Source organism: Camelina sativa, chromosome 13, assembly GCF_030686135.1.
Source record: "Camelina sativa cultivar CO46 ecotype springtype chromosome 13, ASM3068613v1".
NCBI classification, from domain to species: domain Eukaryota; kingdom Viridiplantae; phylum Streptophyta; class Magnoliopsida; order Brassicales; family Brassicaceae; genus Camelina; species Camelina sativa.
In genome coordinates this window covers 23492366-23508551 of record NC_141892.1, presented here as the reverse complement: position 1 = coordinate 23508551, position 16186 = coordinate 23492366, and the positions used below count along the sequence as shown (strand labels likewise).

Sequence of the window (16186 nt, the reverse complement as noted above, 5' to 3'; positions counted from 1 at the left end):
CCATAGACAAAGTTGACATTTGCTTCTTCATTCCCTGTCTTAGGTTGTGGCTCAAATGTCTCAACTTCAGCAGCAAAGTGAACTGACTTCTTACCCACAAGAAGATTGTGAACTGAATCCAGCTTGGCATTAACAGAAGCAAGCTAGTTTGAATCAAATCCTCCATGCAATCTCTTCCTTTCAGTATCTACTCTCTTAGTGCTATTGCTGGAAGCCAAATTCTCAATCAAAGCTTCAGCATCTTCTGGAAATCTTGTATTGAAGTTCCCATGGCTTGCAGCATCCAATAGCTGATATTCCCAGTCAATTCCTCTGAAAAAGATGCTTAGCAGTTGCACTCTTGAAAATCCATGGTGTGGACAGTCCCTCTGATAAGTCTTGAATCTCACCTAAGCTCCCTTGAAAGCTTCATCTGGTCTTTGCTTGACAGAGGACAGCTTGACTCTCAGCTCATCTGACATTGCATCATCATAAAATTAATTGAGGAAAGCCACCTTTACTTGTTGCCAAGAGGTCAAAGATCTGGCTGGCAACAGTTTCAACCATTGGGATGCTTCTCCTCCAAGTGAATATGGGAAGATCTTGCAGTAGATGTAGTCTTCAGTTACTCCATTAGCCTTGATACTAGTCACCAAGTCTTCAAAGTGCTCAATATGGTCCAAAGCCTTCTCATTTAGCAGGTTAGAGAAGGGTATTTGTCCAACTAGCTGGAAGTATGCAGACTTCAGCTCAAAGTCATTCCTTGGGAATGGAGGTGGAAAAATTGCAGAGCGGTTTTCATACATCAAATCAGCTCTGTTGAAGTCTGCAATAGTCCTGATCAGATCCCGCTTTTGGAATCCTAGACATGGAAAAGAGTGGAAAAGAGTCTTTGAGCAAACTGAAATAGTTCAGCTGGCTGGAGAACGCCGGCCAATCGTCAGGGTTCTGCACCATCGCGAATGAGTCTAGAAGGTTCTTGGCATTGATCAAAACTGATGAGACCCAACGATAAAGGCTTAATGGAGGAAGTTGTGGAATTTCATTATGATCATGAGACCAAGTGTTAAAGTTTTTTTTATCAACAATTGCAATGTAGAGTCCATAGTCCAGTAATTACCAACTATATGAACAATGAACTTTCCAAAACATAGGAAAAACATGAAATTAATAGAGATTGTATCACTAAGAAAATAAATTTGATGCAAAAGAATATATACATTTGTGAGGGATGTGCGACGGATTTCTTACAGAGCCTCGCAGATCACTCGCAATTTGCAAGGTATGTGCGATTAATCCTAGCTAGTCCCTCACTAAATCTTCACGGATCCCTCGCAATTTGATCTTTTACAGGCAAATTAAAGAAGAGCATTACTAACCAACATCAAGAGAACTAGCTAATTGAGTTTAAATGAATCATTTATATTTCTTTTGCTTTTGATTGAATAAATGTTAATGAGAATAATGTTGGTACAGATGCGAGGGATTTGCAACGAATTTCTAACCTTTAGAGTTTTGTCTGTCAAAAATTACAAACAATGGTACTAGTTTAAATTCTCTTATTTTTTACAAGTAGATAATTGGTTACTTAATACAGTGTATAATACCAAAATCTATTCTTCTTCTTCTATTAACGATTCATCTACTTCTTGTAAAAGAGAGAAAGAGAGAGACACGAGTGAGAGACTCCGTTGTTGTAAAAGCTTGATCTTAAGCTGATTCTTCTTCTTTGATAGTGAATTGCCAATCTGGCCCATAGACTTTGTCACATGGACTTTGTTTTCTTTTCTTGTTTTAAGTTTCATCACAATCTTGTTGTTCATAGCCTCGTAGGCGTGAGAGTTGTGAGGTTGAGAGCAAGTTATCATAAAGAACCGAAGCCGGATTGTAACAGAGTCATACACCATAGTTTTTGGAAATCATTAACTCGCAACTATATTTCTTGTAACTTGGTGGAGAAGGATTGTATCGTTTGTTTATGTTTTCATCAATGAGAAAGGAATCTTAATTTATTAATTAAACAGAAACACTAAAACAACTTTTTCAAAAGATTTGCAAGCTTGAGAAAACATAGGAAGTCAAATCCCATGACAATGATAACTAGTAGTTGATGAAACAACAAAACTAAATAGTGGCTTTTTTATTCCATCAATGACCATATAACTGTCATTAACGCTAAACAATAACAGAGAGCCGAAAGAGTCTTCACTATCTCCAAGGTAAGATTTGGATGATTAGCGACAAAAACCTTAAACTCACTAGAGGTGGAAATACTTTTCTTAAAGGTTTTGATAGTAGTCAAGGCAGCATTAGTGAGTGCTTTGTCAAAAGGGATTTGGGCGACCTCAAGAACTTTAAGAGCATTCGAAGAGTTAAGACATGCTACAAGCTCGTCTCTGCATAAGTCACGTAGATACGGAATCTCATATTTGTCGGCAGCACGATAGAGTGGCCTAACGTGTTGCTTCGCCTTCAATGAAAGCTTAGAGCCGTCGCTGTAGATGAACTCAACGAAAGCCTCTAACTCTTTTTGTTTCAGATCTGAGAGAGTGATTGTCTCAAGCATGGACGAAGCCTTGCAGTTGTCTGATTCAAACATCTTCTTAAACACCTCAGATCTAGCAGACTATCAAAATTCCACATATATGTCAAGGAAAGAACATTAATACCAAAATCATTCCATGTAATAGCGTAATGAAATTTTGAACTGAATCAGATAATGACAAAAGGTAAAAAAAAGGAGTAGTAGTAGAAGAAGAAGTCACAACCAGAAAAAGCTTATGAGCAGAGATAGCTGCCTCATCATCACTATCATCACATGCCTTTAGCCGTACATCGCATTGTTGTTCTTTGAAAATCTTCACAATTCCATCAAAGAAAAGCTCTTTGTTTGTTAGTGTCCCCATAGCTAGATATAGCATATAAACTTGGATTTGATAAGGCTAACGATTGTAGGTTTTAACATATATAGAGAGAGCCTAGCTAGACGGTCAAAATTACTTATTACCTTTACTCATTTCGTTTTTCCAAGACTTTTTTGGAAATGAAAGATACATTTATTGGTAATTTTATTACACAAAACACACCACTTAGAAATTAAAAGTGGAGTTGGACTAATTATCATCTTTCATCTCAAAAAAGGTAAATTATCTCTATGTTAGTCGAAGCATTCAACTCGTCTGATTCAGTGATTCCAGCAATCATTAAGAGGAAATAACATTAACGAATAAAAGCATTGTACTCTCAAAAATAAAAGTAACTTACCCTTATAATCTCTTCTAATTTCTTAGATCTTTATCTTGCCGTTGTATATTATACCAACCTTACCTGGTTTAATGTGGTTAAAAAAATTACCATCTCAATCTCAAACCGATTTAAAGCATGTAGTAAAAAGTAATAATGGCAATAGACCAAGGAAATTTTATTATTCAAGTGTCATCATCAGTCATCACAGTTCACGACTTACACGTTGAATACTTGTTGGTTTACTTGACTCCCAGTAACTTTCTTTACTACAAAAATATTTTTACAGCAAAGGCAAAAAACAACAAAGTAAGTGAGCCAGTGAGTGAATCTCACATTACCAAAAAGATTTTAGGCTTGAGCCCCAAGTTCCAGCATTAAGGTATGATTTCTCGCATCAGATCCCGGTCCCTTAAACTGAATCGGACCTGACAACAAGACAAAGAATGATAGTTACTTAACCTGGAGGACCCAAATAAAAAGTTGAAATTAATTACTACTATATGTAGAGAGACATGTGTGTATGTGAACAAACCAGGACTAATGTATCGATTCTTCAAAGCCCATTCTTCCCGCTGCGACGCAAATTTCTTAAACGGTGCGCCTGAAATTTATAAGAAGCAGTGAGTGATAGAGAGAACAAGCGGCCGTAGAGAAAAAAAAAAATAAGTTTAGAGCTAAAGACTTTTACCTTCAAGTTCAACCATAGCTTTCTTGATAACAGGCTTGAATTTGCCTGCAACATACAAACATACATATAATGTTGGAAAAATAAAATTCACAATAGTATCCAATCATCGTCTTCGATTTATGTATTACCATGTCTTCTCTCAACATCCATTAATGAAGTCAGTGCAGTACCACCAACGGTCCATTCTTCAACAGGAGCAGCCAAATTTCCAACCTGCAAAAAAAAAAAACACAGTGGAATATAAATAATCTTGAAATAAAGAAACAGTTTGTGATATATTATTAAGAAAAAGGAAGAAAAAGTCTAAACCGATGAAATTAATCCGGTCTTTCCACTCTGGAGAAGTGATCCAGCACCGTAACCTAATGCGTAGCAGTAAGTTGCATCGAAATTTGTAGGCAACCCGCATCTTCCTTCATACCTAAAAAAACACAATCAGATAAGATTATGTTAAGACTAGCTAATTAGTAACTAACATAGTATATATTTGTTACCCATAGAAGTGTGATTTCCCCATGAAGTCGCGTCTGTATGTACCCGCCTTCTTCTTTTTGTCTAGCTCGGTTTCAACCATTTGTATCAGCATTTTCTCTGTCTCTATTTTGGCCACCTTAAGAGATACAAAGATAAACCGGTTTTCAGTTATTGGTTTGAATCAGTTATTGGTTAAACCGGATGATGGTAATTAGAAACAGACCTGGACATTTCCATGTGGATCTCTCTCAAGCATTAGTTGTTCTTGAATAGTTTGTGGAAGAAACTCAAAAATCTTTAAAGTCTCCTCTTTAAGATTCTTCTTCCATTGGCCTTCTTCATCAACGTTTCCTTCTGCTAAGACTTCGTTTAGTTCGGAAATAAGCTCTTGGACCTGCAAATAATGGATCATAGATAGAGTGAAGGTCACTACAAAAACATAGGGAAAAGAATTGAATTACCAATTATATACCTCAGGGATAAAATCAATGAGACCTTCGGGAACAAGAACGACACCGTAGTTATAACCATTTTCTGCTCTTTTACAGATCACATCAACAATGTTATCGGTAACATTCTTCAACGTTAGCTTCTTCTCGAAGACCTGCATAAAAATGTTGGTTATTTCCGGTTCTCAAACAGAAGACTACGAATGAAAGCTTGAGTAACACGAAAGGTACCTCTTCTCCAATAATAGTAATGTTTGGGTGGGTTTGCAAAGCGCATTCAAGTGTAATATGAGACGCAGCACGGCCCATAAGACGTACAACTATAGATAAAAATGCAATCGTAAGCTTGTAACAAGACAATTCATTTTGCTAAGAGAAGGTCTAAACTTACAGTGATAGTATTTTCCTGTGGAACGTGCATCGATCATAACATTTCCAATCATTTCTGAGTATATCTGCATGAATGTAATCATCAAAAAAACCATTGATAAGGCTTTCTAAGAGAAGACATAACTAGGTGATGTATTTTATTTTTTGGATATACGGTTTGAAGTTACTTACCTTACAAGCAGTATCAAACCCGAAACTAGTAGGGACTTCTTTACTTTTCAAATCACCATCTATTGTCTTGGGACACCCAATAACCCGAGTTTTCATGTTTTTACCTCTGCAAACCAAATGCAAAATATAACAATCACTAAAATGCAAAACAGAGAAAAATTAATCTCATTCATCTTTTAACAATTTCAAAAGTACCTGAAGTGTTCAGCAAGGAGACAAGCATTAGTATTGGAGTCATCTCCACCAATAACCACAAGACCATCTAAGTCCATCTTTGTTACAGTCTCTTCAGCTTGCTGAAACTGCAATATGTACCAAACTCTGATGCTAACTTAGTCCATTCGATCAATGAAAGCCACAACATTGAGAAAAACCTATTTACCTGTTCTGGAGTTTCAATCTTGTCTCTTCCACTACATATCATATCAAATCCACCCTGCAACAAAAAAAAAAAGACACAACAGAAATATCAAGAATAAATACAAAATGCAAATCTTTAAATACATAGAGCTTGTAGTTCCAACTCTTTATTACTCAACAAACCATTCTTTACAAGATTTTAACAAATTTATTTAATGGAGAGAATATAACCGGTAAAATCAATCTGAACCAAACCGAATCGAAGAGAAAATAAACCGATTAAGGTTAACCGAAAGCAAACAGCACTGAAAAGACAATAAACCGGCTAAATTAAACCAAATGATGGTCATTATTTCTATTCAGTTTTCTATGTTTTCATGAAATTAAACATAACCAAACCAAACATAATAACCGACAAAAACCTCAAAAGGCACATCATTTGATACCTGGTTTCTATAAGGATAGACAAACTCAGAAGTAAGCTCTATATATTTTCCCTTCATGATTCCAGCTGGACCGCCACGAAACCCAAACAGACTACTTCCTTTCACATATTCCTGCAAGTAATCTTATCCAACCAACCAACAACAACAACAACAAAATTACAAAACTCAAATTCAAAATCTCTAAAAACCTAAATAAAATAAAATAAAAAATTGCCCAAAGTAACAGTGTCTAACCAAAAATTCCACAAATAACATTGTGTCCACCAGGTGCTTGTCCACCAGACAACACAACACCAATCTTAAGCTTTTGGTCCGATTTAACTGCATCAGATTGGTTACGAACCAATAAAGCTGATGGTTGTCCATATAGATTCGGGAATAATTTCTCAATCTCCTCTGCAACAACATCAAAAAAATAACCAAAATTGACTTAAACCAACAAATTTTGACCGGTTTACTCTATTGATTTCGGTTTAGTAATCGAACCTGGGTGTCCGGCGGAGGAGCTGGGAGGACCATCGATGATCTTGAAAGGGCTTTTGAAAACGGAAGGAAGAGGAAGTGCGTGGTCGATACGATTGGCTTGGACTTCGCTGTATACAGAAGTTACACGGCTAGCCGCCCGAGGATTATTCGAGATTCCGGCGATGTAGTCTTTTCCGATCAAATCGAGCTGTGACGCCATCTGTGAGTTCTTTTGGACTCTTTTGTTCCTAAAAATTCTCTGAATGTCAGACAGAAGTCAGAAGTGTGTGTGTCGGAAACTGTTTGGATAAGTTTCTAAAAGTGGGTGATGAAATTTAATGTACAATCTTTCCGAATATTCCAATATGCCAAATTTTATGGTTTTGAAAGAAAAAGAAAAAAAAACTCGAATTTAAAAAAAAATATCAAGAACTGCATTTGATTCATTTTAGATAAATTTTTCATCTCATGGGTTCAATATGTGTAATAATAGTATTAGGGGTTTTAAGCATCAAATTCGAATTATATTGGAATTTGCATAAAGTTGTCTAATGATTCAATTTTTATCAAAAAAAAAGTTGTGTAATAATTAGAATAAATGAATAAAATGTAGATTGAGAAAAAAACATAAAATCGCATTTTTGGTTTTCTTCCGTCAAAAATGCTTCCAGTTAAAATCAGTAATAGTATTTTGCTGCTAATACTGATTTCTAAAATTAGAGAGGAATGATCACTTTGATTATATTCGTTTTAGAGTCGGCAGGAGGAGCATTGGTCTTTCATCTTTGTTATTGTTGTTAACGAATCCAAAATGAAGCATTTTTTTTACTACTGTCTTTTGTGTTGAAGAAACGGAGTTGTGAGCTTGAGACCAAACATGATTATAATTTTCTAATTAGTTAATCGAAAGAAACGAGTTTAGAGCTAATGATAAATATGGTAAGGAAGATATGTAATAGATAATCATAAACCCTAGAAAGTATGCACCATAATGGCAACATGTGGTTTTACTGTCAGCTTAACAAGTTGGTAAGGTACTTACTGACTGTATTTAGATCAAGTGATCAATTCTTAATTACTTCTCACGTTTTAAAAGTTCTCTTTTTGAGTTTAACAACTTAATCAAAATAAAAAGTCATATGGATATTGTCACATGACAAAATCCCTAAAAGACCCGATTCTAAAATCTACAAAGACGTAATTAATCACCACAAAGTGATTCTATCCAGCTGTGTAACATCATCTTTTGGGGTTAATCTCCAATTATTGCACACTCTTTTGGTGAATAACACGAGATAACTTATTCTTTTAAAAAAAAAAAAAACTTAAAGACATTAAGGCTCCAGTTAAAGTCTTAAAGATTATATAATGTCGTTGAACTTTTTTTTGTTTGTGTGTGTGTGTATGAAAATACGTAGATTATAAAAAATTTACCAATAAAAGAATGCTTGACTATAAAATTCCTAAAACACCAAAGCAGAAAATGAGGTATATGTACAAGCCAGCAAAGATAAAAGCATGTCTTGTCTCCAAGGCAACAACCATACTCCATACGTTATCTCTTCATTTCGCATGTATATTTTGTGGAGTATACAACACTTTTAGCTAATCTTTACTATATATCTCTAGCAAAATTTACAACTCTGAACTATTTAAAATCTAATATGCCCTTTAAGAATATGTTATAAAACAAAGTGAAGTTCGAGTTCATCAGTAGCCATGTGAAAACCACAAAATTCTGCTCTTGATCTTCTTGTTCTTCTTTGTCTCGTTTTTTTTTTCATGTTTTGTAAAAATATTTTAAATTATTATTAGCTATCTATATTAATTGTGTCAGATCATGTTAAGTACTACATATCGATCACCTTTTCCACATTACCAAAAAAATTATAAACCAAAGTGTAGATATCTCATCTTCAACAACAACAACAAAACTAAAGTGGACATGAAGATGGTCTACACATCACAACCATAATCAAATTAATCACCCCTATATTCCTAAAACACGACACAAATACATGCATTTAGCTCTCCTTTCTTAATTTTGTTCTTTTACAATTATCCTCAATCATACCTAATCTAATCTCCTCTATTATTCCCAACTTTTTATTTGATATATGTACTTATTATATCTGCTTTTGATATATATAAAAACTAAATGATATTTTCATCAATCATTATTTTATTATTGGAAGTAATTAAAATAAACCATTATATTGATTTGAAATAATGAACCAATTTCACGAAACACACTCTTTTCTTTGATTTTCCATAACCTTTATAAATTTTACACATAAGATTAAAATTAATCAAAAGAACATGGTCTTCGAAAGGAAATCTAAATATTAATTGATGATTTTCTTGTAGTGTTTTCTCCTGTATTTGTAGATCTTTTAGTTGTAGATTTTGGTCTTTCTGACTACTTTGTTTTCTCTGAAACCGCTGTCGAAAATTTAAAATTGGTATAAATACTTAACATTGTTACCAAAAAAAAATGTACAACTTTTATCGCATTTTGAGCACAAATTGTAGATATTGATTTTGGAAAATAAATAAAGAAAAGTTAGTTTTACAAAAATGAATAATGTTGAAGACTTGTTGTTAGTCTAAAATTTTAAAAGAACCTCTTTTATTGAGTTTTAAAATTGAATTAAGATCAAGACATAATCATGATGAACATGACCCACATTTTTTCAATTTTTACATAAAATGATTAAATAAGAACTCTTTTTTTATTTGCGTTTAACAAACATCCCCCATCCTCAAAACCCCCAACTATAATGTGTGACTTAATCGTCAACATGAAAATCACAAACAGAACACAAGAAGAAACAGAGAAAGATAACAAGAAACAGAACAAACAATCACAACACCAAACAAGAGAAGCAAGAATCTGCAGCAGAGCTTTGTGTTGCAGCAACAAAGCAAGACTCAGCATTTCTTCTTCTTCTCCCTCCTCGGTGGAGTCAGACATAAGTTCTAGATTTTCAGACCAGCACGGTTCACTCTCTAGCCTAGCATACTACATGGTTCAGGAGAAGCTAGAGCAGATGATCAGAGAGACACAAGAAGCCACACAACATCAAGCAAAGATTAGGCAAGAAAAGGCGAGAAGAACAAGAAGAAGAAGCGAGGGTAGCATCGGTAGCACCAAGTTCATTGTCATGATGGCCATGGAGAAATTTTCTTATGATCCAAGAGAGGACTTTAGAGACTCCATGGTGGAGATGATTGTAGCAAACAAAATAAAAGAAGCAGATGAACTTAGAAGCCTCTTGGAGTACTATCTATCGATGAATCCTCGCGAGTACCGGTCTGCCATTCTCGAGATCTTTTACGAGGTTTGTGCTGATTTGTTTCGTAGCTAAAAGAGAAAAAAGATCACTTGTTTCTTCAAATGTGTGTAAGATACTTGGTTTGTAACAAACCGGTTTTCTAAGTAATAAAATAGACCGATTTGTATAACATTCATAGACCAAGAGTAACTGAAACTAGAAACTTGAGGTTACAGAAGAAAACAGCACTGTGATACAATTTTTCTTTCAATTTGGTATAGAATGCCATAGTATACCAAATATGAACTGATGCTAAAGTGTTTGTTTAGCAAAGCGTTAACCGTACAGTTCAAGTATGTATCAATGTAAATATATATTGTATTTCTTAGAGTAACATCCATTATTATAACTCTCCAACAGGTAATATAACAGTTACATCACTATTAAACATAGACAAATGGTTCTATACTAGTAGTATATATGTTACTCTGGATGTGATGTGATGTGAGAGAGTAATGATAATTTTAAGGGTTTAAGAGAGAGCTTCCTTCTTTGATGAGCACAAAGAGGCTTCCACCATCGCCTCTCGAGATCCGAAGGTCTTTGTCGAGGTAAGTTGTGAGCAGCCACGACTGAGTCTTGTCACTAGACAAAGAGAATTTCAATGGTGGTTGGCTTGAGATGGTTCTAGCCACAGACGAAGCTGTGTCTTGGACCGATGTAAGTAACCCTTTAATAGGGCTGAGATCGATTTTTTGGCCAAGAACCTCGACGAATTCAGGGATCTCAATCGAATCTGTTAGCTGAGGAGTTCCAATAACTCCTTGCTCGAACTTAATCTACAACAAACAAAAACAAAATCCCAAGTTAGGTTTATGTAAAACTGTTAACATGTGCGGGTTTAGGTGATGATTGATATCTTTACCTGAACACGTTTGGGGCTTCGGATTTCGAACTTAGCGTTGGTGCTAACCGATGTTGTGGAAAACGGACCGGCAAACAGAACAGAGTTTTGAACGGTGAAGGTATCGGAATCAATGGTTTGTGAGATCTCATCCACTTTAACCAAAGGCTCGATTCTGCGTGAGAGCAATGGGAACATACCCACGAACGATGTGTAGCTTCACGAGAGAGAAAACAGAACACAATTAAAAGATAAGTTCTTGATTTATATCACTACTATGGCTAATCTAACAAGTTCTTGAACTACAACAATTTTAAGCAAAGACTCTAATTTTCCCATTAAAAAGTTCCAATCTTTAAGTACCAAATCATGAGAAATTGTGGTACTTACGCGAGGATCCATTTGCCATTGAGGAGAAACAGAGCATCGGTAGGGGCAGGAGTAGGGTTCTTAGACTCGAGCTGGGTAATAAGCTCGCTGATCTCAGCTCTCGTATCGCTCGACGCGCACAAACCACGATCTGTTCCGTACAACGAATCCGCAAGCGATCTTTTAAGCTTCTCCGTCTCCTCCACGGATTCGATCGCTTCGTCTGCTTCTTTCTCCCCCACCGATGATGAAGCCATTACTCTCTCCACCCCTTCTTGACCCCATTCGTCGTCAAAATCCGTTGCTCGGACTTTGAAACCTCGCCGGTGAACAGAGATCCCAAGCTCCGACCTCCGATTGAATGAGTGTACCGAGACTTGAACCGGAGATTTGGAATGTGGTTTAGCGTTTGGTGAGTTTGGAACTTGGGTTTTTTTGCAGGGGAATTGAGTGAACAATGATGGTACAGTCGCCATTTATTTTTTTTTGCTGATTTTGCTATTTCTTCACAAGAACAAACTCAAACCTCACAATATTAGGAAATTACAAAACGCGTTTTATAACCGTTGAGCTGGATTGTAATGACGTATATACCCTTATTTCATAATATCTTATGAAGTTATGATACATACAAAGTCAAGACACAAAGGATATAATAGGTATTGTCTTTAATAAAACAAGGGCATTGTGACACGTGAATGGTTTAAGATCATCAATTGCGAATCGAACAGTTACTGATTTCGAAATTTGCCAACTTTATGAAAAAAAAATTTGTGGAAGTTTTTATTTTTCTTAAATAATTTTTAAAAACAAATTTGGATAATTTGTCCCACTATTCGTGTGGGGGAGAATTTGGTTTGGGTTATTTCTAGGTATAGAAACGCCATGCAAATGGCATGATGTGTCTAGAACCTTCGGACGTGTACTATACTTGTTTGGCCGTTTTTATGTTGATCTTCGTGATCGCCAGTTTTGTGGACGGTCGAGATGGAGCTCCAGTGCAAAAAAAAATATCTAAGAACACCGTTTTCAGTCGCTGTCCTTACCGCGTTTACGGTTCTAAAATTAATGTGCGATTGAACCAAAGCTAAATGGGCCTTTATTGTAAATTTGAATTGGGGGTTTTGGTAAAGAACAGGCCCATAAGTAAATAACTAAAAATAATAATACTCCAGTTTCCAATAAGCGTAATTAAATTTCATATGTAGCACACACACACGTGAATCTCTAGGCAACACAAACATCACTGAGGTGAGTCACGTGCAACGGGACTAATAGTAGTATTATGAGCCGTAGGATACAGTAAAATCAATAAATGTCGAGGATCTCGATGATCGGACGGTTACAAAGGGGACACGAACCTCGATTAAGCCACACCTCTCGAGAACACACTCTGCAAAAAGTGTGTCCACATGGGATTAACGCTGCTCCTTTCTTCCTTCCCATGCACACGCAGCACATCGAATCATTACCACCACCACCACCTCTGACCGTCGATGACGATGACGCCGTTTCGTTCCCTTCAACGACGACTCTCTCCGCCGTTTCCTCTAACAATCTCATTAACGAAACTCTTAACGGCGTCAAACTCCCTGATGATGACGCTACCGTTTCCTCCGTTCGGTAATTTCTCTCCGCTGCTAACGCTGCTGCGAGATTCATACCTTGGTTTAACTGAACCGGTCCATGATTTGAACCGGAAACGAGCCGGTTATCGAACGGTTCGTCGTCTTCGCGAGTGTTAGTAGTACTGGTTGTTAACCGGAGACCCCAGGTTGGACCACAGCATCCGATTCGTTCGAATCCTAGCCGTTCCTTTAGTGTGCGTTTCCTTCTTCTGGTTCGATCGAGACCGTCCATCTGGAGTCGTAGCAAATCAAGAAATGTCGTTGACTGTGGCGTCTCGGGCTGGGACTGACTAGTTTCTACACTGAGTTGTTGGCTCATTACGACTCAGATACGCAGAGGTTTTGAAAGAAGAATAGAAAAGAACTAATAAGAGAAAAATAAATAAGAATGGATTCGGAAGTCGTGTCTCGCAGGGTTTTTAAAGCTTTTTTTTGTTCTTATCAGTTACTTCCGAATTACGATTGCATTCATTACTATATTATTAGTATCTTTAAATTTGAAATTAACACAAATTTTGACCAATAACACAAATATTTTGGTAAAACGTTTCCTTTTAAATTTTAAATCTTCCACTAACCACGTTAATTTGGCATGCTAATCTGTTAACTTGGAATCTGCCAATTCAATATAAATAAAAAGGTTCGAATTTTTAAGCTGAATACAAAAATTTATGACAAACTTGTTCTATATGATAGCAGTGAAAAGGAGAAAACCCGTATAATATTTATGTTTAATTTGGCATAAAAGGGTTTTTATTATGTATTTTATTGAATGATGCAAAGTCTAACTACTAAAAAGAACTACTACTACTTAATTCTTTTTAATGGGATTCGGACACATAAAGTTGTTAGTAATCAGTATGAGTATGCATGCCTCTTGGAACAAGAGAAGGAGAGTGGTGAATGCTTTAGATTGGAGATGTCAAAGAGCTCCATGAACCTCTGGTCTGAGATTCTAGCTTTGGCAGCTGCGAATCTCTGGTACTCATCGAAGATGGAAGACAAACACCATCTCTGAATCTTCCTCACACAACCTACTAGACACCCTGTCCGATGCTGCAACCGAGAGAAACAAGATATGTGAGGATCCTTTTCGATCATACATATCATGACTAGTGTTAAACCAGAGGAGAGATGTCTCAGTTTACCTTGCCACTTTTGCAATGAATTAACACAGGATGATTCTTAGTATCTAGTTAAAAAAAAAGGCAAAGACAAACTTATATGATTAGATGATCAAACACATTAGGCTCAATGTAAAGATGTTTTTAAGGGAGACTATACTATAGAAGGTGTACCTACCTAGAAGTACTTGTAATGCTTCTCGGATTACCTCGTCAGGGATATTAACAAAGGGTTCCTGAAAGAAACACAGAGAGAGAACCATCAAATCATCAGTTTCAAGCACACACAGAATATGTTAGTCATTACTCATCCATCATCCCTGCATAGCTCTATCTCATCATAAACATGCTAAACAAGAAGACTAAACACAAGTTTAGAAGCAACAACCATAGATAGAATTAAGCATATTAAAGGATGAAACCTTAAGATTCTGAAGAACATACTATCACCACAGACTATGCAAATAAGAACAGGGAGATTCAAAGCATCCTCACCTTGCATCTTTCAATACCAAATTGAAAGACTTGGATCCCATTTGATTTTGCGAATTCTATGTTCACCTCTGGGTATGCCTCAGGGCACAAATATCTAGAAAACACACAACAAAATCAAGAGAGATTAGAGACAAAAAAAACGAAGTTCACAGACACAAATTAAGCATCGGAAATCGAGTGAAATCAGAGGAAATTACATGATGGATCGGAGTCGAAGAGACTGGAGAAAGCTGAAACTGACGGGTTCAGGGAAACCAGAACGGAAAATTCCATTATCGACCATAGCGAAGTTGAGAGGTGGCACGAAAAGCTCGCCACCGCCGCCTCTATCCTCCGTCGAGTTCTCCGACTGTGGTACGGTGTGAACATCGCCGGCGTAGCTCTCCAACGTCATGATGATGGTATATTGTAAGAGTGCCAAAAACGGAAACGAAGAGAGGAGCAGAGCTTTTACGATGGGGAAAAGTCGAGAAACAAGGTCATAATTAGAGGAAGACTATTCTGGGATACAGATTTTCAGAATTCTGGAAGCTGGATTTGGAAGAGGTTGGTCAAGCTACGCTCTCTAGCTAGACCTCACATTTCTTGTCATGTGCAATCAGGTTCTTTAGCATTGTTCTGGCATGATGATTGGACTGGTCTTGGCCCTTTAATTGATTTAACAGGTGTAAATGGTCCCATGGTTACTGGAATTCCTTCAACAAATTCTGTCTCTCAGGCCATTTCAAATGGCTCTTGGCTTTTGCCTCGTGGAAGACATCCACTTTTACTTCTTTTGCGGGCTTGTTTACCACCAACTCCACCAGAACTTTCTCCAACAGATTCAGATTATTTTTTGTGGCGTAACTCACATAATGATACGCCAGGATTTTTCTCATCTTCTAAAACTTGGGCCAGCCTGCATCCTCGTTCAACAGTTCAAGTTCCGTGGTTTAAGTCTGTTTGGTTTAGCCAAAGAATTCCTAAGCACACATTTATTCTCTGGGTGATTCTTCGGGATAGACTAACAACAAGGGATCGACTTAGGAGTTGGGGTCTAAGTGTGCCGGGTCAGTGTCTCCTTTGTTCCTCAGCTATGGAATCGAAACAACACCTTTTCTTTGACTGTGTTTTTAGCAAGGAAGTGTGGACTGCTTTCTTCGTGCATCATAATCTCTCTCCCCCGTCTCTTTTTGATGATATTGTGCCATGGGTTAGATCTCCTACGTCTAATGCCAGGCTCAATGTAATCTATAAACTGATTTTCCAAGCCGCTATTTACTTCATTTGGAAAGAGAGAAATTCAAGACTTCACACTAGCAATGCAAAATCGGCAGCTATTTTGGTCAAAGAGATACAGCTCATCATTCGTGCTAAGTTACTTGGTCTGGATCGAAAAAATGTGTTTTTGCATTCTTCAGTGGCAGCACCACCTCAGCAACTTCATGATACTTATCTCTCCGCATGGTTTCAGTTCATACAACCTTAGCATGAAGCTTGTCCTTCTTCTTGGGTTTGGGTTTGGTTTTTAGCCGTAACTTGCTCTGTCTTCTCTTCAATTTCTACTTTAACTCTTTCACCTACTGGGTTTTTTTTCTCTTCAGTTCATCTTTTAGATCGATATTGTATTTTAAATGTTGTTCCTTGGAGAAAGAAGATGAATAAAGGTATTAAAAAAAAAAAAAAAAAAAAAAAAAAAAAAAAAAAAAAAAAAAAAAAAAAGTCGAGAAGATTCACAAAAAGT

At 36.6% G+C, this 16186-nt stretch overlaps 7 protein-coding genes across 8 annotated transcripts; 2 read left to right on the top strand and 5 right to left on the bottom strand.

Annotated features, from left to right (window-relative positions):
- Window positions 1-2039: 2039 nt before the first annotated feature.
- Window positions 2040-3021, bottom strand: LOC104773282 (putative BTB/POZ domain-containing protein At2g40440). The gene is made up of 2 exons (XM_010497858.3): window positions 2748-3021; window positions 2040-2605 (listed from the first exon to the last, which is right to left on the bottom strand). The coding sequence occupies exons 1-2, from the start codon at window positions 2898-2900 to the stop codon at window positions 2120-2122; spliced, it is 639 nt and encodes a 212-aa protein (XP_010496160.2). The 5' UTR covers window positions 2901-3021; the 3' UTR covers window positions 2040-2119.
- Window positions 3022-3385: 364 nt separating this feature from the next.
- On the bottom strand, window positions 3386-7295 carry LOC104773281 (pyrophosphate--fructose 6-phosphate 1-phosphotransferase subunit beta 2). Its single transcript, XM_010497857.3, has 16 exons — window positions 6690-7295; window positions 6438-6599; window positions 6204-6325; window positions 5780-5833; window positions 5593-5699; window positions 5398-5503; window positions 5228-5291; window positions 5068-5156; window positions 4860-4991; window positions 4611-4781; window positions 4408-4523; window positions 4223-4334; window positions 4042-4126; window positions 3914-3958; window positions 3758-3826; window positions 3386-3650 (listed from the first exon to the last, which is right to left on the bottom strand). The coding sequence occupies exons 1-16, from the start codon at window positions 6886-6888 to the stop codon at window positions 3574-3576; spliced, it is 1710 nt and encodes a 569-aa protein (XP_010496159.2). The 5' UTR covers window positions 6889-7295; the 3' UTR covers window positions 3386-3573.
- A 2100-nt stretch (window positions 7296-9395) lies between these two features.
- On the top strand, window positions 9396-10133 carry LOC109131556 (putative transcription repressor OFP9). The gene has a single exon (XM_019242629.2). The coding sequence runs from the start codon at window positions 9449-9451 to the stop codon at window positions 10034-10036; it is 588 nt and encodes a 195-aa protein (XP_019098174.2). The 5' UTR covers window positions 9396-9448; the 3' UTR covers window positions 10037-10133.
- A 166-nt stretch (window positions 10134-10299) lies between these two features.
- LOC104773280 (putative plastid-lipid-associated protein 1, chloroplastic) lies at window positions 10300-12119 on the bottom strand. Its single transcript, XM_010497856.3, has 3 exons — window positions 11238-12119; window positions 10869-11064; window positions 10300-10782 (listed from the first exon to the last, which is right to left on the bottom strand). The coding sequence occupies exons 1-3, from the start codon at window positions 11690-11692 to the stop codon at window positions 10468-10470; spliced, it is 966 nt and encodes a 321-aa protein (XP_010496158.2). The 5' UTR covers window positions 11693-12119; the 3' UTR covers window positions 10300-10467.
- A 244-nt stretch (window positions 12120-12363) lies between these two features.
- LOC104773279 (uncharacterized) lies at window positions 12364-13267 on the bottom strand. Its single transcript, XM_010497855.3, has one exon. It carries the CDS (start codon window positions 13161-13163, stop codon window positions 12525-12527), a length of 639 nt encoding a protein of 212 aa, XP_010496157.2. The 5' UTR covers window positions 13164-13267; the 3' UTR covers window positions 12364-12524.
- Window positions 13268-13447: 180 nt separating this feature from the next.
- LOC104773278 (inositol diphosphatase DSP4) lies at window positions 13448-15412 on the bottom strand. 2 transcript variants are annotated; one of them, XM_010497853.3, is made up of 5 exons: window positions 14661-15412; window positions 14464-14557; window positions 14147-14204; window positions 13993-14036; window positions 13448-13900 (listed from the first exon to the last, which is right to left on the bottom strand). In XM_010497853.3, the coding sequence occupies exons 1-5, from the start codon at window positions 14855-14857 to the stop codon at window positions 13700-13702; spliced, it is 594 nt and encodes a 197-aa protein (XP_010496155.1). In that variant the 5' UTR covers window positions 14858-15412; the 3' UTR covers window positions 13448-13699. The 2 variants fall into 2 exon arrangements, with proteins under 2 accessions (XP_010496155.1, XP_087337008.1); XM_087480882.1 differs by having other exon boundaries at window positions 14143-14204; window positions 14661-15307.
- LOC147929896 (uncharacterized) lies at window positions 14862-15931 on the top strand. The gene is made up of 2 exons (XM_087480779.1): window positions 14862-14871; window positions 15066-15931. Exons 1-2 carry the CDS (start codon window positions 14862-14864, stop codon window positions 15929-15931), a joined length of 876 nt encoding a protein of 291 aa, XP_087336905.1.
- Window positions 15932-16186: the final 255 nt, after the last annotated feature.

Excerpts from the sequence above, each read along its gene's own strand:
- LOC104773282 (XM_010497858.3), bottom strand. The coding sequence starts at position 2,900 with ATGCTATATCTAGCTATGGGGACACTAACAAACAAAGAGCTTTTCTTT. Across the intron at positions 2,606-2,747 it reads CTGCTCATAAGCTTTTTCTG|TCTGCTAGATCTGAGGTGTT; the intron begins GTTGTGACTTCT and ends GAATTTTGATAG.
- LOC104773281 (XM_010497857.3), bottom strand. The coding sequence starts at position 6,888 with ATGGCGTCACAGCTCGATTTGATCGGAAAAGACTACATCGCCGGAATC. Across the intron at positions 6,600-6,689 it reads CTCCTCCGCCGGACACCCAG|AGGAGATTGAGAAATTATTC; the intron begins GTTCGATTACTA and ends ATGTTGTTGCAG. Across the intron at positions 5,504-5,592 it reads CTCCTTGCTGAACACTTCAG|AGGTAAAAACATGAAAACTC; the intron begins GTACTTTTGAAA and ends TTTGGTTTGCAG.
- LOC109131556 (XM_019242629.2), top strand. The coding sequence starts at position 9,449 with ATGTGTGACTTAATCGTCAACATGAAAATCACAAACAGAACACAAGAA.
- LOC104773280 (XM_010497856.3), bottom strand. The coding sequence starts at position 11,692 with ATGGCGACTGTACCATCATTGTTCACTCAATTCCCCTGCAAAAAAACC. Across the intron at positions 11,065-11,237 it reads AATGGCAAATGGATCCTCGC|CTACACATCGTTCGTGGGTA; the intron begins GTAAGTACCACA and ends TCTCTCGTGAAG. Across the intron at positions 10,783-10,868 it reads GAAGCCCCAAACGTGTTCAG|ATTAAGTTCGAGCAAGGAGT; the intron begins GTAAAGATATCA and ends TGTTTGTTGTAG.
- LOC104773279 (XM_010497855.3), bottom strand. The coding sequence starts at position 13,163 with ATGAGCCAACAACTCAGTGTAGAAACTAGTCAGTCCCAGCCCGAGACG.
- LOC104773278 (XM_010497853.3), bottom strand. The coding sequence starts at position 14,857 with ATGACGTTGGAGAGCTACGCCGGCGATGTTCACACCGTACCACAGTCG. Across the intron at positions 14,558-14,660 it reads CTTCGACTCCGATCCATCAT|ATATTTGTGCCCTGAGGCAT; the intron begins GTAATTTCCTCT and ends TGTGTTTTCTAG. Across the intron at positions 14,205-14,463 it reads TTGGTATTGAAAGATGCAAG|GAACCCTTTGTTAATATCCC; the intron begins GTGAGGATGCTT and ends TGTTTCTTTCAG.